Raw genomic sequence first — 15,884 nt, forward strand, 5'->3', positions numbered from 1 at the left:
AGCATGAGAAGCCTCAGTATGTGCCCATGCTGAGAGAGTACTGTCCCTCCGCTGGTACCACAGCATGAGGAGCCTCAGTCTGTGCCCATGCTGAGAGAGTACTGTCCCTCTGGTGGTACCACAGCATGAGGAGCCTCAGTCGGTGCCCATGCTGAGAGAGTACTGTCCCTCTGGTGGTACCACAGCATGAGGAGCCTCAGTCGGTGCCCATGCTGAGAGAGTACTGTCCCTCTCATGGTACCACAGCATGAGGAGCTGCAGTCTGTGCCCTTGCTGAGAGAGTACTGTCCCTCCACTGGCACCACAGCATGAGAAGCCTCAGTCTGTGCCCATGCTGAGAGAGTACTGTCCCTCCGCTGGTACCACAGCATGAGGAGCCTCAGTCTGTGCCCATGCTGAGAGAGTACTGTCCCTCCGCTGGCACCACAGCAAGAGAAGCCTCAGTCTGTGCCCATGCTGAGAGAGTACTGTCTCTCCACTGGTACCACAGCATGAGAAGCCTCAGTCTGTGCCCATGCTGAGAGAGTACTGTCCCTCCGCTGGTACCACAGCATGAGAAGCCTCAGTCTGTGCCCATGCTGAGAGAGTACTGTCCCACTGATAGTACCACAGCATGAGAAGCCTCAGTCTGTTCCCATGCTGAGAGAGTACTGTCCCTCCGCTGGTACCACAGCATGAGAAGCCTCAGTCTGTGCACATGCTGAGAGAGTACTGTCCCCCCACTGGTACCACAGCATGAGGAGCCTCAGTCGGTGCCCATGCTGAGAGAGTACTGTCCCTCTGATGGTACCACAGCATGTGAAGTCTCAGTCTGTGCCCATGCTGAGAGGGTACTGTCCCGCCGCTGGTACCACAGCATGAGGAGCTCCAGTCTGTGCCCATGCTGAGAGAGTACTGTCCCTCTGATGGTACCACAGCATGAGAAGCCTCAGTCTGTGCCCATGCTGAGAGAGTACTGTCCCTCCGCTGGTACCACAGCATGAGGAGCTGCAGTCTGTGCCCATGCTGAGAGAGTACTGTCCCTCCGCTGGCCCCACAGAATGAGAAGCCTCAGTCTTTGCCCATGCTGAGAGAGTACTGTCCCTCCGCTGGTACCACAGCATGAGGAGCTGCAGTCTGTGCCCATGCTGAGAGAGTACTGTCCCTCCGCTGGCATCACAGCATGAGGAGCTGCAGTCTGTGCCCATGCTGAGAGAGTACTGTCCCTCCACTGGCACCACAGCATGAGAAGCCTCAGTCTGTGCCCATGCTAAGAGAGTACTGTCCCTCCGCTGGCACCACAGCATGAGAAGCCTCAGTCCGTGCCCATGCTGAGAGAGTACTGTCCCTCCGCTGGCACCACAGCATGAGAAGCCTCAGTCTGTGCCCATGCTGAGAGAGTACTGCCCCTCCGCTGGTACCACAGCATGAACAGCTCCAGTCTGTGCAAATGCTGAGAGAGTACTGTCCCACTGATGGTACCACAGCATGAGAAGCCTCAGTCTGTGCCCATGCTGAGAGAGTACTGTCCCTCCGCTGGTACCACAGCATGAGAAGCCTCAGCCTGTGCCCATGCTGAGAGAGTACTGTCCCTCCGCTGGTACCACAGCATGAGAAGCCTCAGCCTGTGCCCATGCTGAGAGAGTACTGTCCCTCTGCTGGTACCACAGCATGTGAAGCCTCAGCCTGTGCCCATGCTGAGAGAGTACTGTCCCTCCGCTGGTACCACAGCATGAGGAACTTCAGTCTATGCCCAAGCTGAGAATTTACTGTCCCTCCGCTGGCACCACAGCATGAGAAGCCTCAGTCTGTCCCCATGCTGAAAGAATACTGTCCGTCTGATGGTACCACAGCATGAGGAGCTGCAGTCTGTGCTCATGCTGAGAGAGTACTGTCCCCCCACTGGCACCACAGCATGAGGAGCCTCAGTCTGTGCACATGCTAAGAGAGTACTGTCCCCCCACTGGTACCACAGCATGAGGAGCCTCAGTCTGTGCCCATGCTGAGAGAGTACTGTCCCTCTGATGGTACCACAGCATGAGAAGTCTCAGTCTGTGCACATGCTGAGAGAGTACTGTCCCCCCACTGGTACCACAGCATGAGGAGCCTCAGTCTGTGCCCATGCTGAGAGAGTACTTTCCCTCTGATGGTACCACAGCATGAGGAGCCTCAGTCTGTGCACATGCTAAGAGAGTACTGTCCCCCCACTGGTACCACAGCATGAGGAGCCGCAGTCTCTGCCCATGATGAGAGAGTACAGTCTGTCTGATGGTACCACAGCATGAGGAGCCTCAGTCTGTGCCCATGCTGAGAGAGTACTGTCCCCCCACTGGTACCACAGCATGAGGAGCCTCAGTCTGTGCCCATGCTATGAGAGTACTGTCCCTCCGCTGGCACCACAGCATGAGAAGCCTCAGTCTGTGCCCATGCTGAGAGAGTACTGTCCCTCTGATGGTACCACAGCATGAGAAGTCTCAGTCTGTGCCCATGCTGAGAGAGTACTGTCCCCCCACTGGCACCACAGCATGAGGAGCCTCAGTCTGTGCACATGCTGAGAGAGTACTGTCCCTCCGCTGGTACCACAGCATGAGAAGCCTCAGTCTGTGCCCATGCTGAGAGAGTACTGTCCCTCTGATGGTCCCACAGCATGAGAAGTCTCAGTCTGTGCCCATGCTGAGAGAGTACTGTCCCTCCGCTGGTACCACAGCATGAGAAGCCTCAGTCTGTGCCCATGCTGAGAGAGTACTGTCCCTCTGATGGTACCACAGCATGAGAAGTCTCAGTCTGTGCCCATGCTGAGAGAGTACTGTCCCTCCGCTGGTAGCACAGCATGAGGAGCTGCCGTCTGTGCCCATGCTGAGAGAGTACTGTCCCTCCGGTGGTACAACAGCATGAACAGCTCCAGACTGTGCAAATGCTGAGAGAGTACTGTCCCTCCGCTGGTACCACAGCATGAGGAGCCTCAGTCTGTGCCCATGCTGAGAGAGTACTGTCCCTCTGATGGTACCACAGCATGAGAAGTCTCAGTCTGTGCCCATGCTGAGAGAGTACTGTCCCGCCGCTGGTACCACAGCATGAGGAGCTCCAGTCTGTGCCCATGCTGAGAGAGTACTGTCCCTCCGCTGGTACCACAGCAGGAGGAGCCTCAGTCTGTGCCCATGCTGAGAGAGTACTGTCCCTCTGATGGTACCACAGCATGAGAAGTCTCAGTCTGTGCCCATGCTGAGAGAGTACTGTCCCGCCGCTGGTACCACAGCATGAGGAGCTCCAGTCTGTGCCCATGCTGAGAGAGTACTGTCCCCCCACTGGCACCACAGCAAGAGAAGCCTCAGTCTGTGCCCATGCTGAGAGAGTACTGTCCCTCCGCTGGCACCACAGCAAGAGAAGCCTCAGTCTGTGCCCATGCTGAGAGAGTACTGTCCCTCTGATGGTACCACAACATGAGGAGCTGCAGTCTGTACCCAAACTCAGAGTTGAATCTACCTCTGGTGGCGCCACAGCATGGGGGGGGGGGGTAGGGATAGTTTACTGTCCTTCTGATCATCTCATCTCCGCACTATGAGTAAAACCAACTCTTCCCCTGGGTGGTCTGGCACAGGGGCACTGGGCTCTCTCCTGGCACCACAGCACGGGGAGCTGAAGCTTGCGCGCAAACATGGCGAGGAGATTTGCCTCCTCTGTTGGTGCCACAGCCTGGGAGAGTTTATGTTTTCTTCGCACGTTTTTAGCTGTTCCTACTGACGCCGCAGCCTGAGGTCCCGCAGTCGGTGCCCGAGCAGGGGCACAGTGTCAGGGAGTGAGCCCTGCTGGCACTGGTGTCCCTCAGTGTGTGTCCAGGCACGGGCAGGGTTATTGGTCTTCGCTGGCACCACAGACAGGGGTCCCGCAGCGTGTGTCCAGGAACGGGTAGGGTTGGTCTCTGCTGGCACCACAGGCTGGGGTCCCGCAGTGTGTGACAGGCATAGGTTGTCTCGGCTGGCATAACAGCCTGAGGTCCCACGCGTGTGCCAGGCAGGGGCAGGGTTAAGGGTCTCGGCTGGCACCCCTGCGCTCAGACACACAGCCAATCACTGCTCTTGGCTGGCACCACAACCCTCGCGCAGGAATGCCCCTTCACTTTAGCCAAGTCCATGAGATTCCTGTGTTGCTGCTGTCTGTGGGCGTTGTCCGCCCCCACAGGGGCCCCCAGTACATGCCGAAAACCTCCCTTTCAAACACCGCCGAAGAATGCACCCACCCTCCAAGGAACTCGTCCTGCGAGATTTCAAAAGACCTTCTGGAGCTGCCGCCAGCCCGTGCCAGGACAGCCCGGGGTAGCACAGCGCCAGCCGTGCCAGTACAGCCTGGTGCAGCACAGCGCCATCCCGTGCCTGGACAGCCCGGTGCTGTAAAGCGTCAGCCTGTAGCGATCCCTGGAAGCAGCCTTGGGCTGCCAGGCTCCATGTATGATATATGCATATGTTGTATGTGCACTAGCGATAGTGTTTATACGTACACACAAGCGGTGGAATGCGGCGTTCTCAAAGCGCCGCACACCCGTCACCAAGACATGCCAGTGTGCACACATGTGTGCACGAGTAACCCGTGCTAAATGTACAGACAGGAGTGTGGGATACTGCCAGACAAACCCTGGGCTCCAAGGAGAAGCGCGTGCCTGTTCACAGAGCGCTTCAACGCGCTATATAAATTCACAATACCGTAGAAGCCAAAGCTGCCAGCCTCCGTGCCCGCCTGGTCGCCTCCGCACTGCACCACGTTTAAAGTGCGTCTAACATGTGACACTTATAACTATTTCACACAAAAATAAAAGCGTACAATATGTTTTTTGCAACTTGAACTTTTCAAAGTGCCAGAAGATAAAACCGGTCATATGCACAACGGCTTTTGACAGACACAAAGTTTACTGCTTGGAGTGCACACCTTGGCCGGACTTTCTTTGCGCCCAGCGGGCCACTGTGACGGTGTCCTGCCGCTAAAGTGCACCCTTATTTGTATCGCCCCTCCCTCCGTTCCTGGGGCGCTGTACACTGATGCACAGGTATGTACGGACCTCGCACACATCAGCGCACAGGAGCTACGGGTGCCAGGGTGCCCAGGCCGGGCACTGGGCTGCCACCAACGGAGGACACAGGGCGCGGTCATGGGCGCCGGGTCCACGCCCTGGCACACTTCCGAAGACCCCAGCGGATTCAGACGCGTTATTTCACGCGGTAACCAATACCGACAACTATTAAAACAAATCACGTATTCAATAACAAAGGCAGCCTCTTGGTGAAAACTCCAGACTGGTACAGAGAGGGCGCCCAGGCTCTATAGCGCCATGAGGCCGCACACAAGGTAGACCTGCCCTACACACATGCTGATAACATAATATCTATGTCACAAACCACACAGCGGCTGCACTGAGATCTGCGCTGCTCCGGTCTCTCTCTGAGTGTGTTTAAATAATATACAATATATGTCCACTTTGATCTGACCCGGGGACCCTTGGTGCTTAACAAAAGTGGAAATACACTCTGGTGGCACCGGGTGAAACCATGAGCCCCGTTACCCAGCATGTCTGCTCTGTGCTCGCAGGCTGTAACATCTTAAAGATCGTGACCTTTCACCTGACCCCGGCGCACCAGCTTCAGACTGGGAGCTAGGGTTCGTACCTGGGACAAGTGGAAGCAAACCAGTCGGCATGTCGGGGCTCTGGAAGCAAGTCCAGGGGCCCCATAGGGGTCCGGCCCTCCCTGCCCCATCTTTACTGCCATAGGGGGTGCAGACCCGCAGGGCCCAAGGGGCAGACCCTTCCTGCCCCATCTCTGCTAACCTAGGGGATGCAGACTCGCAGGTCCAAAGGCCCAGGGGCCAGACTCTTCCTGCCCCATCTCTGCTGCCCTAGGGGGTGCTGCCTCTCAGGGCCCCGAAGGCCCTTCCTGCCCCATCTCTGCTGCCCTAGGGGGTGCAGCCTCTCAGGGCCCCTACGCCCAGGCGCTTACTGCCCCTTCTCTGCTGCCCTAGTGGGTGCTGCCTCTCAGGGCCCCGAAGGCCCTTCCTGCCCCATCTCTGCTGCCCTAGGGGGTGCTGCCTCTCAGGGCCCCGAAGGCCCTTCCTGCCCCATCTCTGCTGCCCTAGGGGGTGCTGCCTCTCAGGGCCCCGAAGGCCCTTCCTGCCCCATCTCTGCTGCCCTAGGGGGTGCTGCCTCTCAGGGCCTTGACGCCCAGGCCCTTCTTGCCCCATCTCTGCTGCCCTAGGGGGTGCTGCCTCTCAGAGCCCTGAGGCCCGGGGGTCCAGCCCTTCCTGCCCCATCTCTGCTGCCCTAGGGGGTGCTGCCTCTCAGGGCCCCTACGCCCAGGCGCTTCCTGCCCCATCTCTGCTGCCCTAGGGGGTGCTGCCTCTCAGGGCCCCGAAGGCCCTTCCTGCCCCATCTCTGCTGCCCTAGGGGGTGCTGCCTCTCAGGGCCTTGACGCCCAGGCCCTTCTTGCCCCATCTCTGCTGCCCTAGGGGGTGCTGCCTCTCAGAGCCCTGAGGCCCGGGGGTCCAGCCCTTCCTGCCCCATCTCTGCTGCCCTAGGGGGTGCTGCCTCTCAGGGCCCCTACGCCCAGGCGCTTCCTGCCCCATCTCTGCTGCCCTAGGGGGTGCTGCTTCTCAGGGCCCGAGGCCCAGTCCCTCCCGCCCCATCTTTGCTGCCCTAGGGGGTGCTGCCTCCCAGGGGCCCGCTCTTTCCTGCCCCATCTCTGCTGCCCTAGGGGGTGCTGTCTCTCAGGGCCCGAGGCCCGGTCAATGCTGCCCCATCTCTGCTAACCTAGGGGGTGCTGCCTCCCAGGGGCCGGTCCTTCCTGCCCCATCTCTGCTGCCCTAGGGGGGCTGCCTCTCAGGGCCCGAGGCCCAGGGGTCCGGCCCTTCCTGCCCCTCCTCTGCTGCATTACGGGTTGCTGAATCACCAGGCACCTAGGGGGTTCCTTCCCCCAAGAGTCCTCGCTCCCACTGAGTACCTTTTCCCAAACTTCCCTTGACCCCTTCCTGGAGGCCCCCCTGCCCCCACGTGAATCTCTTCTTTCCCTCCCTGGCACCAGCCTTGGTCGCCTTGATGCCCCATTGCCCCCCTCTGAAGCCTCTCCCTCCGGTGGAGTCTCCCCTGCCCTCCTCTACCTGGGCTAGCCCTTGGCATTCCCTGGAGTCCACATCACCCCTCCCCCGTAAAGGGTCTGTTACTCTTCCCCGAAGCCAACTTCCACCTCCCTTGGAGGACCCGCTGCCCCCCAGATGCCCTCAGAAGCCCCACGGCCGCTTCCCTGGTGCCCCAAGTTCCTCCCCAGACCCCCACGCCCTCTCCTCGGGTCCTAAAGCCACTGGACCCATCCTCCCTGGGGCCGGCTTCTCACCTGCACCAGGTCCTGCGGACTCTCCAGGCCCCGGAGGCCGCCCTTGGACTCCTCAAACACCGAGCTCTCCTCGCCCGCCTCCCCGGACATCCTGACCGGCTTTAACTGGGTGAAGACTGCGGCTTCGTCCGGCGCAGGGGTGCACAGGGTGGGGCAGCTGTCTCTCATCACCCCCACGTCCTTATCAGCACATGCAAGCCTGGGAGGATGGGTGGGTGGGTGGGAGGTGGGCTGCGCGGGAGCAGCAAGCCAGGAGGGAGTCGTGTATTCCACAGAGACCAGGTGAGCTGCTGCTGGGGTGTCTGCACTAAAGAGTGAAACCTTACCTGTCCAAGGAGGGAGGGGCCCCAGGCACTGACAGCAGCTGGCAGCCAATCACAGCCCGAACACTCAGCCAATGGAAGGGACCAGGTGCGCAGGGGTCATGTCTGTCAGCCATGGGAGGCAGGAGGGGTGAGGAAGCAAGGGGAGTTGAGAGAAGGAAGAAACGAAAAAGAAAGAAAGAGGAAGAAAACATAACACCGAAACACGAGAGGGGAGAATTAAAGAAAGACGGAAAGGAGAGAGGTAGACAAATATAAAAGAGAAAGTGAGGAAAGCAAAAACTAAGGAATGGAAAATATAGCATCAAACCAAACCACAAAAAGAGATAGCAAAAGACGAAAAGGAGAGAAATATATAAATATAAAGTAGAAAGTAAGGCAAGCAGGAACAAAGAAATGTAAAATGAGACGAAAGATGGAAAGAAAGAGAGAAGATACAAGAAAGAATTATGAACACAAAACAATGAAAAATAACTCGAGGCAAAGATGGAGAGACAGAAAAAAGAAATTGAAATAAAAATAACTTGGGAGACAAACAGAGAAGTTAAAAAATAGAAACAGCAACACATTTAGGGAAACAACGAAAAATATGAGGTAAGAAGCACCAATAAATAGAAAGAAGAAAGAAAACACGATGAACGAACGTGAAGAACTGGGACAGGTAATTGTAACGTGTGTGTGCCCTCGAGGATACCCAAAAAGATACATAACAAACTTTCTCTGCTTCAGCATCAACCAGCACGACTCAGCCATAGCGCCAAAGGAGCCCATATAGCGCCTTTTTCTACAAGTGCAACGGTAGCTCCCAGTGACCATCAGAATGCACGTCCTGCGGAGGTGCTGTCCTCCCTGCTTACAGCCTGGCATCCGATATCGGTGCTTGATGGGTCCGAGGCACCAAGTTACAAGTCCAGGTAGGCCTGGGCCCCTCCAGCACGTGAAGACCCCGCCATGGCTCCAGCTCTGGCAAAGGAAGGGAGAGTGCCTCACGCTGTGGCCCCTTTCGCCCACTGGGGACCCCAAGGGGGAGGGCTCTCTGGCGCGAGCCACAGCCGAGCCTGGCAATAAAGAAACCAACCCTTCTGCTGCCAGGGCTCGCTGGCACTAGTGCTGTGCCAACTCTGCTGTTTTTATCCCAACGACCCCAAAGGTCCCATAATTCTTGCACAGTTTTCTGCGCGTGGATCTTCATGTTAACAAAGAAACATGCGCACCTCTTTCGCGTTGTTTCGAGGAAAAAAAGAATGAAATCCCAGAAATTACGCCACTGCGCCACACACGTGACGTAATTACGCGGCGTCGTTAGCAGGGTTTGAGCACAGGAGTACGCGAAGGGACCGATAACCGCGTGCCTTGGGGGGCTCCTGCCCTATTTTTAAAAGTGTAAAATGGGTTTTTGCATCCAAAATGGAAGTGGGGACGCATTTCATGATAAAATATACCACTAAATTCTGGTTATGCACTTTTCATAACATTTGCAGAATTCTGCATAATAATGCTAAAGCAAATTACGCAAATCAACCCCTCCCAGAAATATTTTGGGAGTTTGTTTGCAAAATGTACGCTTCAAGTAATGATACTGGGAAACTCCGCGAACGACATGTCAGCCAATAATCGTGATATATATGCACGACTTGCCCTGCAATAAAACTTTGCACACATGTGCCCCCCCTCTTTAAACCTGTGCTCAGAGCCCCGCCCGCTGCCTCTCTCCATATTTAGCATTTTACTATTTTAAATTAGAAGTGGCAATCTTGAGAGGAAACATGGGAACGTATTTTCCCCAAACTGCTCCACATTTTAGGCCCCCAATTTTTAGACTCCCCGCCTCCTTGCTACCACGATCACCCCTCGTTTATCCTCATAAATGCTTTTGTGGGCTAAAACTTTTCAAACAAGTTAACTTTATTTTCTTCATCTTCTTCTTCTTATTAAAACCCAAACAATAGACGTCGAAATGCGTTACTAGTCCAAAGATAATAACTACAATTATTCGTGCGTTGGCCCTCCTACAGAAAGTCACGTGCCTTGCAAACTTACAACTTCAACCAGGGCTTTAAGTGGGCCGGGTCCTGCCAGTGCTCAGCACCGGCAGTCCTGGGAAGCAGGTGCCGAGACGGGTCCCTATCGGGCTCTCCATTTTTGCCCTCTGCAGCAGAACCACCCTTCACGGTCTCATCATTCCAGAACTGAAGCATTTTCAATATTATATACAACGAAACCATAGTTGTTGTTTATTTATCTTATGCAACTAACGACCATTGACAAAGCCAATAGTCCTGACACGTTGTAGGTATAATGTTACTGGTTGTATTATATATCTGGATGAAATGACAGAAGCAGTAAAATACCAGTCGGGCGGCACACTATGCCGAGCACAGATTTGTAGCTTCTGTGTCACTTAGCCACACCCTTAATGCATTGACCACACCCCTTTGAGAGACCCCCATGTTCTTTCACCCACATAAAGCCTTGACTTCAACCGCTTCAAAGCCGGAGATTGGCTCCTTGTGACGCAAGCAGCTCTGTATACTTCCTCTTTAGTTGTTGGTTACGGAAGCTCAGCCCGGTGCGCGGTCCCAGAGTAATGTCATTTTATCAAATAACTAGAACCCCGCCCCCCATGGTGTCCGGCATCAGAGAGGAGAACAGTCCTACACTAGCCTGTAGGTGGTGCTCGGCCAGGGTATGGAAAAATGCCACTTTGTGCAGGGCCACCCCCATGTTTCGCTGATTTTTTTTATTGGTTTCTAAATGCTGTACACTGGGGCATTGCTGTCCGGTGCCAAGCGCATGTGCTCTGACCCCTAAAAGATGTAGAAATTGGCTAATCCCTGATTAGCAGAATTAACTCTCATATACGGCCATAGTATATGGTGTAGAAAATCTACCCATGGCATGGAAAGTTAAATGACGCCTGTGGACTACAGCACTTATTGTGCAATTCCACTGGTGAGACAAGACAAACGTGGCTTCACTGCTGAAGTTTAACCCTGCAGTCTGACATGTCAAAATAATCATTCTGACAGGGGAAAACCTTCCTTTTAAATATTAAGAAGTCGCTCCTACGTAGACATTGTAGACCACAAGGCAGGGCACATAGTATTTAAAAATGGGACATGTAGACATGTAATGTCAGCATGTCCCTCCAGGGACAATACCCCAACTCTATTTCATTGGGAAAGCCCCTGCCTGTATGATGAGAAATCCAGAGTACAGATTAAAATATTAGTTCTGCTATCTGAAGTTTGGGACCAGCTAGAAAATAATTAAACCACTCTTTCTAATAGTTATTAAAAACCAAATTTAATGATGAAGCTGGATTTTTTAAATAAATATTTAGGATACCTAACTTTTGGGAAATTACCTTTTTACTGCCTGAATGTCCTGGAGGCTAATTTCCATTAGCTCTCCAGCAGATATAAACCACTGTGAGGCAATCGGATGAAACCAGGAGTCAACAGGGATTAAAGGCTTGAAGATTTACAGATCAAGTGATGGAGTTTATGAGAACTGGCAAAAACTGTGTGTAAGAAAGTGAATTATTAATTAGGGTGGATGGTAGTCCATCACAAGCAACAAAGTCACTAACAAGTTAGGTCCAGTCAAAGGTTTCGGTAATATAAACCTGAGCTTAACCCCTGGTATCTATGGGACAGAGCAGAGAGGCTTAACTTAAAGAAAATGTCTGAAGGATACAGAAGTACCAGCACAGAAACAAAGGCAAAGAGACAACACAAAAAATGCTCTCCAATTTATAAAATAGAGAAAAATATAAAAAGCAAAATGACACCAAATAGCCTAAAATTTATAAGGAGAACCAAAGATACATTTACAAAAAAAATGAAAGCGAAAAAACACCAAGAAAAACGAAATGGGCACAAAAGATGGGGCAAAGCACAAAACTGGCATAATAATGGAATCAAGAGTGTAAGGGAGCACAGGCGAGAGCAGAAGGAAGCAAGAACAAGCATGTCGCTAGTTCACCTCTTCCACAGATCTCATTGTCTCTAGTTCACCAATTCAACTCTTTCACAGTTACAATTGTCTTTAGTTCACTAGTTCCACTCTTACACAGTTCCCATTGTCTCTAGTCCCCCTCTTCCACAGATCTCATTGTCTCTAGTTTACCACTTTCACAGATCTCATTCTCTCGTTCACTACTTCCCTTCTGCCACAGACATGATTGTCTCTACTTCACTAGTTCCCCTCTAACATAGATATCATTGTCTCCAGTCCAGTAGTTCTCCTCTTCCACGGATCACATTGTCTCTAGTTCACTAGTTCCCCTCTTCCACAGATCTCATTGTCTCTAGTTCACTAGTTCCCCTCTTCCACAGATCTCATTGTCTCTAGTTCACTAGTTCCCTTCTTCTGCAGATATAATTGTCTCTAGTTCACTAGTTCCCCTCTTCTACGGATCACATTGTCTCTAGTTCACTAGTTCCCCTCTTCCACGGAGCACATTGTCTCTAGTTCACTAGTTCCCCTTTTCCACAGATCTAATTGTGTCTATTTCACTAGTTCCCCTCTTCCACAGATCTCAGTGCCTCTAGTTCACTAGTTCATTTTCAACTGATCTCATTGTTTCTAGTTTACCTCTTTCACGGATTTCATTAACTCTAGTTCACCAGTTCACCTCTTTCCCAGACATCACTGTTTCCAGTTCACTAGTTTGCCTCTCCAACAGTTGCCATTGCCTCTAGTTCACTAGTTTCCGCATTCCACAGTTCCCATTGTCTCTTGTTCCCCTCCTCCACAGTTCCCATTGTCTCTTGTTCACTAGTTTCCCTCTTCCACAATTCCCATTGTTCCTAAATCACTAGTTCCCCTCTTCCACACCTCCTGTTGTCTCTAGTTCACCTCTTCCACATCTCTCATTGTCTCTAGTTTACTAGTTCCCCTATTCTATAACTCCTATTGTCCCTAATTCACTTGTTCCCCTCTTCCACAACCCCCATTGTCTCTAGTTCCCTTCTTCCACAGATCTCATGGCCTCTAGTTCACTATGTCCCCTCTTCCACATTTTCCACTGTCTCTAGTTCACTAGTTTACCTCTTTCACAATTGCCATTGTATCTAGTTCACTAGTTCACCACTTCCACATATCTCATTATATCTGGTTCACTAGTTCTCTCTTCCACATTTCCCAGTGTCTCTAGTTCACTCGTTCCCCTCTTCCACAGACATCATTGTCTGCAGTTCACTAGTTCACCTGTTCCACGGATCTCAATGTCTCTAGTTCACTAGTTCCCCTTTCCACAGATTTAATGGTGTCTATTTCACTAGTTACCCCTTTCACAGGTCTAATGGTGTCTATTTCACTAGTTCCCCCTTTCACAGGTCTAATGGTGTCTATTTCACTAGTTCCCCCTTCCACAGGTCTAATGGTGTCTATTTCACTAGTTACCCCTTTCACAGGTCTAATGGTGTCTATTTCACTAGTTACCCCTTTCACAGGTCTAATGGTGTCTATTTCACTAGTTACCCCTTTCACAGGTCTAATGGTGTCTATTTCACTAGTTCCCCCTTCCACAGGTCTAATGGTGTCTATTTCACTAGTTACCCCTTTCACAGGTCTAATGGTGTCTATTTCACAAGTTCCCCCTTCCACAGATCTAATGGTGTCTATTTCACTAGTTCCCTCTTCCACAGACTTCCAGAGGCTCCCGCCCCTTTACTCACTCTGCAGGCTCCTGCTTTCACTCTTTGAGACGGTTTCTCCATCCTTTCCTTCCTCCTCCCTCCCCGTTTGTGTTTTGTTCCCTCTTGCTCTCGGTCAATGTCTGATGAGGAAATAGAAGTGTCGTTCCCCAAAAATGAGTGCTGCTTGGCGCCACCGGCAACCACTGGTACAAATTAAGCCCTGCCCTTGGCTGCTGTGTAGTTTGGGGAACCATTGTGAGCTCAGAGTCAGAAAGGATTCTCAAGTTCCTTTCATTCAGACAAGTATATGAGGTCCTCTCTCGACTGGTGTCAATGAGACCGAGCTCCTCCTGGCACCTGCATCATGCAGAGGAAGCTCTCATTCACCATTGAGGTCACCATGGAGGACGGTACCCAGTGATGGGCACCTGCACCTCAAGCCAGGCTCCAATCATCCAGAGGAAGCTCTCATTCACCATTGGGGTCACCATGGAGGACGGTACCCAGTGATAGGCACCTGCACCTCATGCCAGGCTCTGATCATGCAGAGGAAGCTCTCATTCACCAATGAGGTCACCTTGGAGGACGGTACCCAGTGATGGGCACCTGCACCTCATGCCAGGCTCCAATCATGCAGAGGAAGCTCTCATTCACCATTGAGGTCGCCATGGAGAACGGTACCCAGCGATGGCACCCGCACCTCATGCCAGGCTCTAATCATGCAGAGGAAGCTCTCATTCACCAATGAGGTTTTCTTGGAGGACGGTACCCAGTGATGGGCACCTGCACCTCATGCCAGGCTCCAATCATGCAGAGGAAGCTCTCATTCACCGTGGAGGTCACCATGCAGGACGGTACCCAGAGATGGGCAACCGCACCTCATGCCAGGCTCCAATCATGCAGAGGAAGCTCTCATTCTCCTCAGAAGTCCCCATGCAGGACGGTACCCAGTGATGGGCACCTGCACCTCATGCCACGCTCCAATCATGCAGAGGAAGCTCTCATTCACCGTGGAGGTCTCCTTGCAGGACGGTACCCAGAGATGGGCAACCGCACCTCATGCCAGGCTCCAACCATGCAGAGGAAGCTCTCATTCACCTCAGAAGTCCCCATGCAGGACGGTACACAGTGATAGGCACCCGCACCTCATGCCAGGCTCCAATCATGCAGAGGAAGCTCTGATTCACCACAGAAGTCCCCATGCAGGACGGTACCCAAGCAGTGGCACCCGCACCTCATGCCAGGCTCTGATCATGCAGAGGAAGCTCTCATTCACCATTGAGGTCCCCATGCAGGACGGTACCCAAGCGGTGGCACCCGCACCTCATGCCAGGCTCCAATCATGCAGGGGAAGCTCTCATTCACCGTGGGGGTCACCATAGAGGACGGTACCCAGCGATGGCACCCGCACCTCATGCCAGGCTCCAATCATGCAGAGGAAGCTCTCATTCACCATTGAGGTCACCATGGAGGACGGTACCTAGCAATGGGCACCTGCACCTCATGCCAGGCTCCAATCATGCAGAGGAAGCTCTCATTCACCATTGAGGTCACCTTGGAGGATGGTACCCAGCAATGGGCACCTGCACCTCATGCCAGGCTCCGATCATGCAGAGGAAGCTCTCAGTCACCGTGGGGGTCACCATGGAGGACGGTACCCAGTGATGGCACCTGCACCTCATGCCAGGCTCTGATGATGCAGAGGAAGCTCTGATTCACCGTGGAGGTCACCATGCAGGACGGTACCCAGCGATGGCACCCGCACCTCATGCAAGGCTCCAATCATGTAGAGGAAGCTCTCATTCACCATTGAGGTCACCATGCAGGACGGTACCCAGCGATGGCACCCGTACCTCGTGCCAGGTTCCAATCATGCAGAGGAAGCTCTCATTCACCATTGAGGTCACCATGCAGGACGGTACCCAGTGATGGCACCCGCACCTCATGCCAGGCTCCGGTCATGCAGAGAAAGCTCTCATTCACCGTGGGAGTCACCATGGAGGACGATACCCAGTGATGGCACCTGCACCTCATGCCAGGCTCCAATCATGCAGAGGAAGCTCTCATTCACTATTGAGGTCACCTTGGAGGATGGTACCCAGCAATGGGCACCTGCACCTCATGCCAGGCTACGATCATGCAGAGGAAGCTCTCAGTCACCGTGGGGGTCACCATGGAGGACGGTACCCAGCGATGGCACCTGCACCTCATGCCAGGCTCCGATCATGCAGAGGAAGCTCTCATTCACCGTGGGGGTCACCATGGAGGACGGTTCCCAGTGATGGCATCTGCACCTCATGCCAGGCTCCGATCATGCAGAGGAAGCTCTCATTCACCATTGAGGTCACCATGCAGGACGGTACCCAGCGATGGCACCCGTACCTCGTGCCAGGCTCCAATTATGCAGAGGAAGCTCTCATTCACCATTGAGGTCACCATGCAGGGCGGTACGCAGCGATGGCACCCGCATCTCATGCCAGGCTCCGGTCATGCAGAGGAAGCTCTCATTCACCGTGGGGATCACCATGGAGGACGGTACCCAGTGATGGCACCTGCACCTCATGCCA

At 53.4% G+C, this 15,884-nt stretch overlaps 1 protein-coding gene across 2 annotated transcripts in view; it reads right to left on the bottom strand.

Moving 5' to 3' along the window:
* Positions 1 to 7,659, bottom strand: part of LOC146788822 (Krueppel-like factor 5) — a 155,342-nt gene extending 147,683 nt beyond the window's left edge. For both annotated transcript variants that reach the window (XM_085630407.1, XM_085630406.1), the window contains exon 1: positions 7,350 to 7,659. In XM_085630407.1, coding sequence (XP_085486533.1) covers positions 7,350 to 7,517 — 168 coding nt within the window. In that variant the 5' untranslated portion in view covers positions 7,518 to 7,659. The remainder of the gene's footprint in view (positions 1 to 7,349) is intronic.
* Positions 7,660 to 15,884: the final 8,225 nt, after the last annotated feature.

The sequence above is a fragment of the Triturus cristatus genome, chromosome 10, assembly GCF_964204655.1.
Source record: "Triturus cristatus chromosome 10, aTriCri1.1, whole genome shotgun sequence".
Lineage (NCBI taxonomy): Eukaryota > Metazoa > Chordata > Amphibia > Caudata > Salamandridae > Triturus > Triturus cristatus.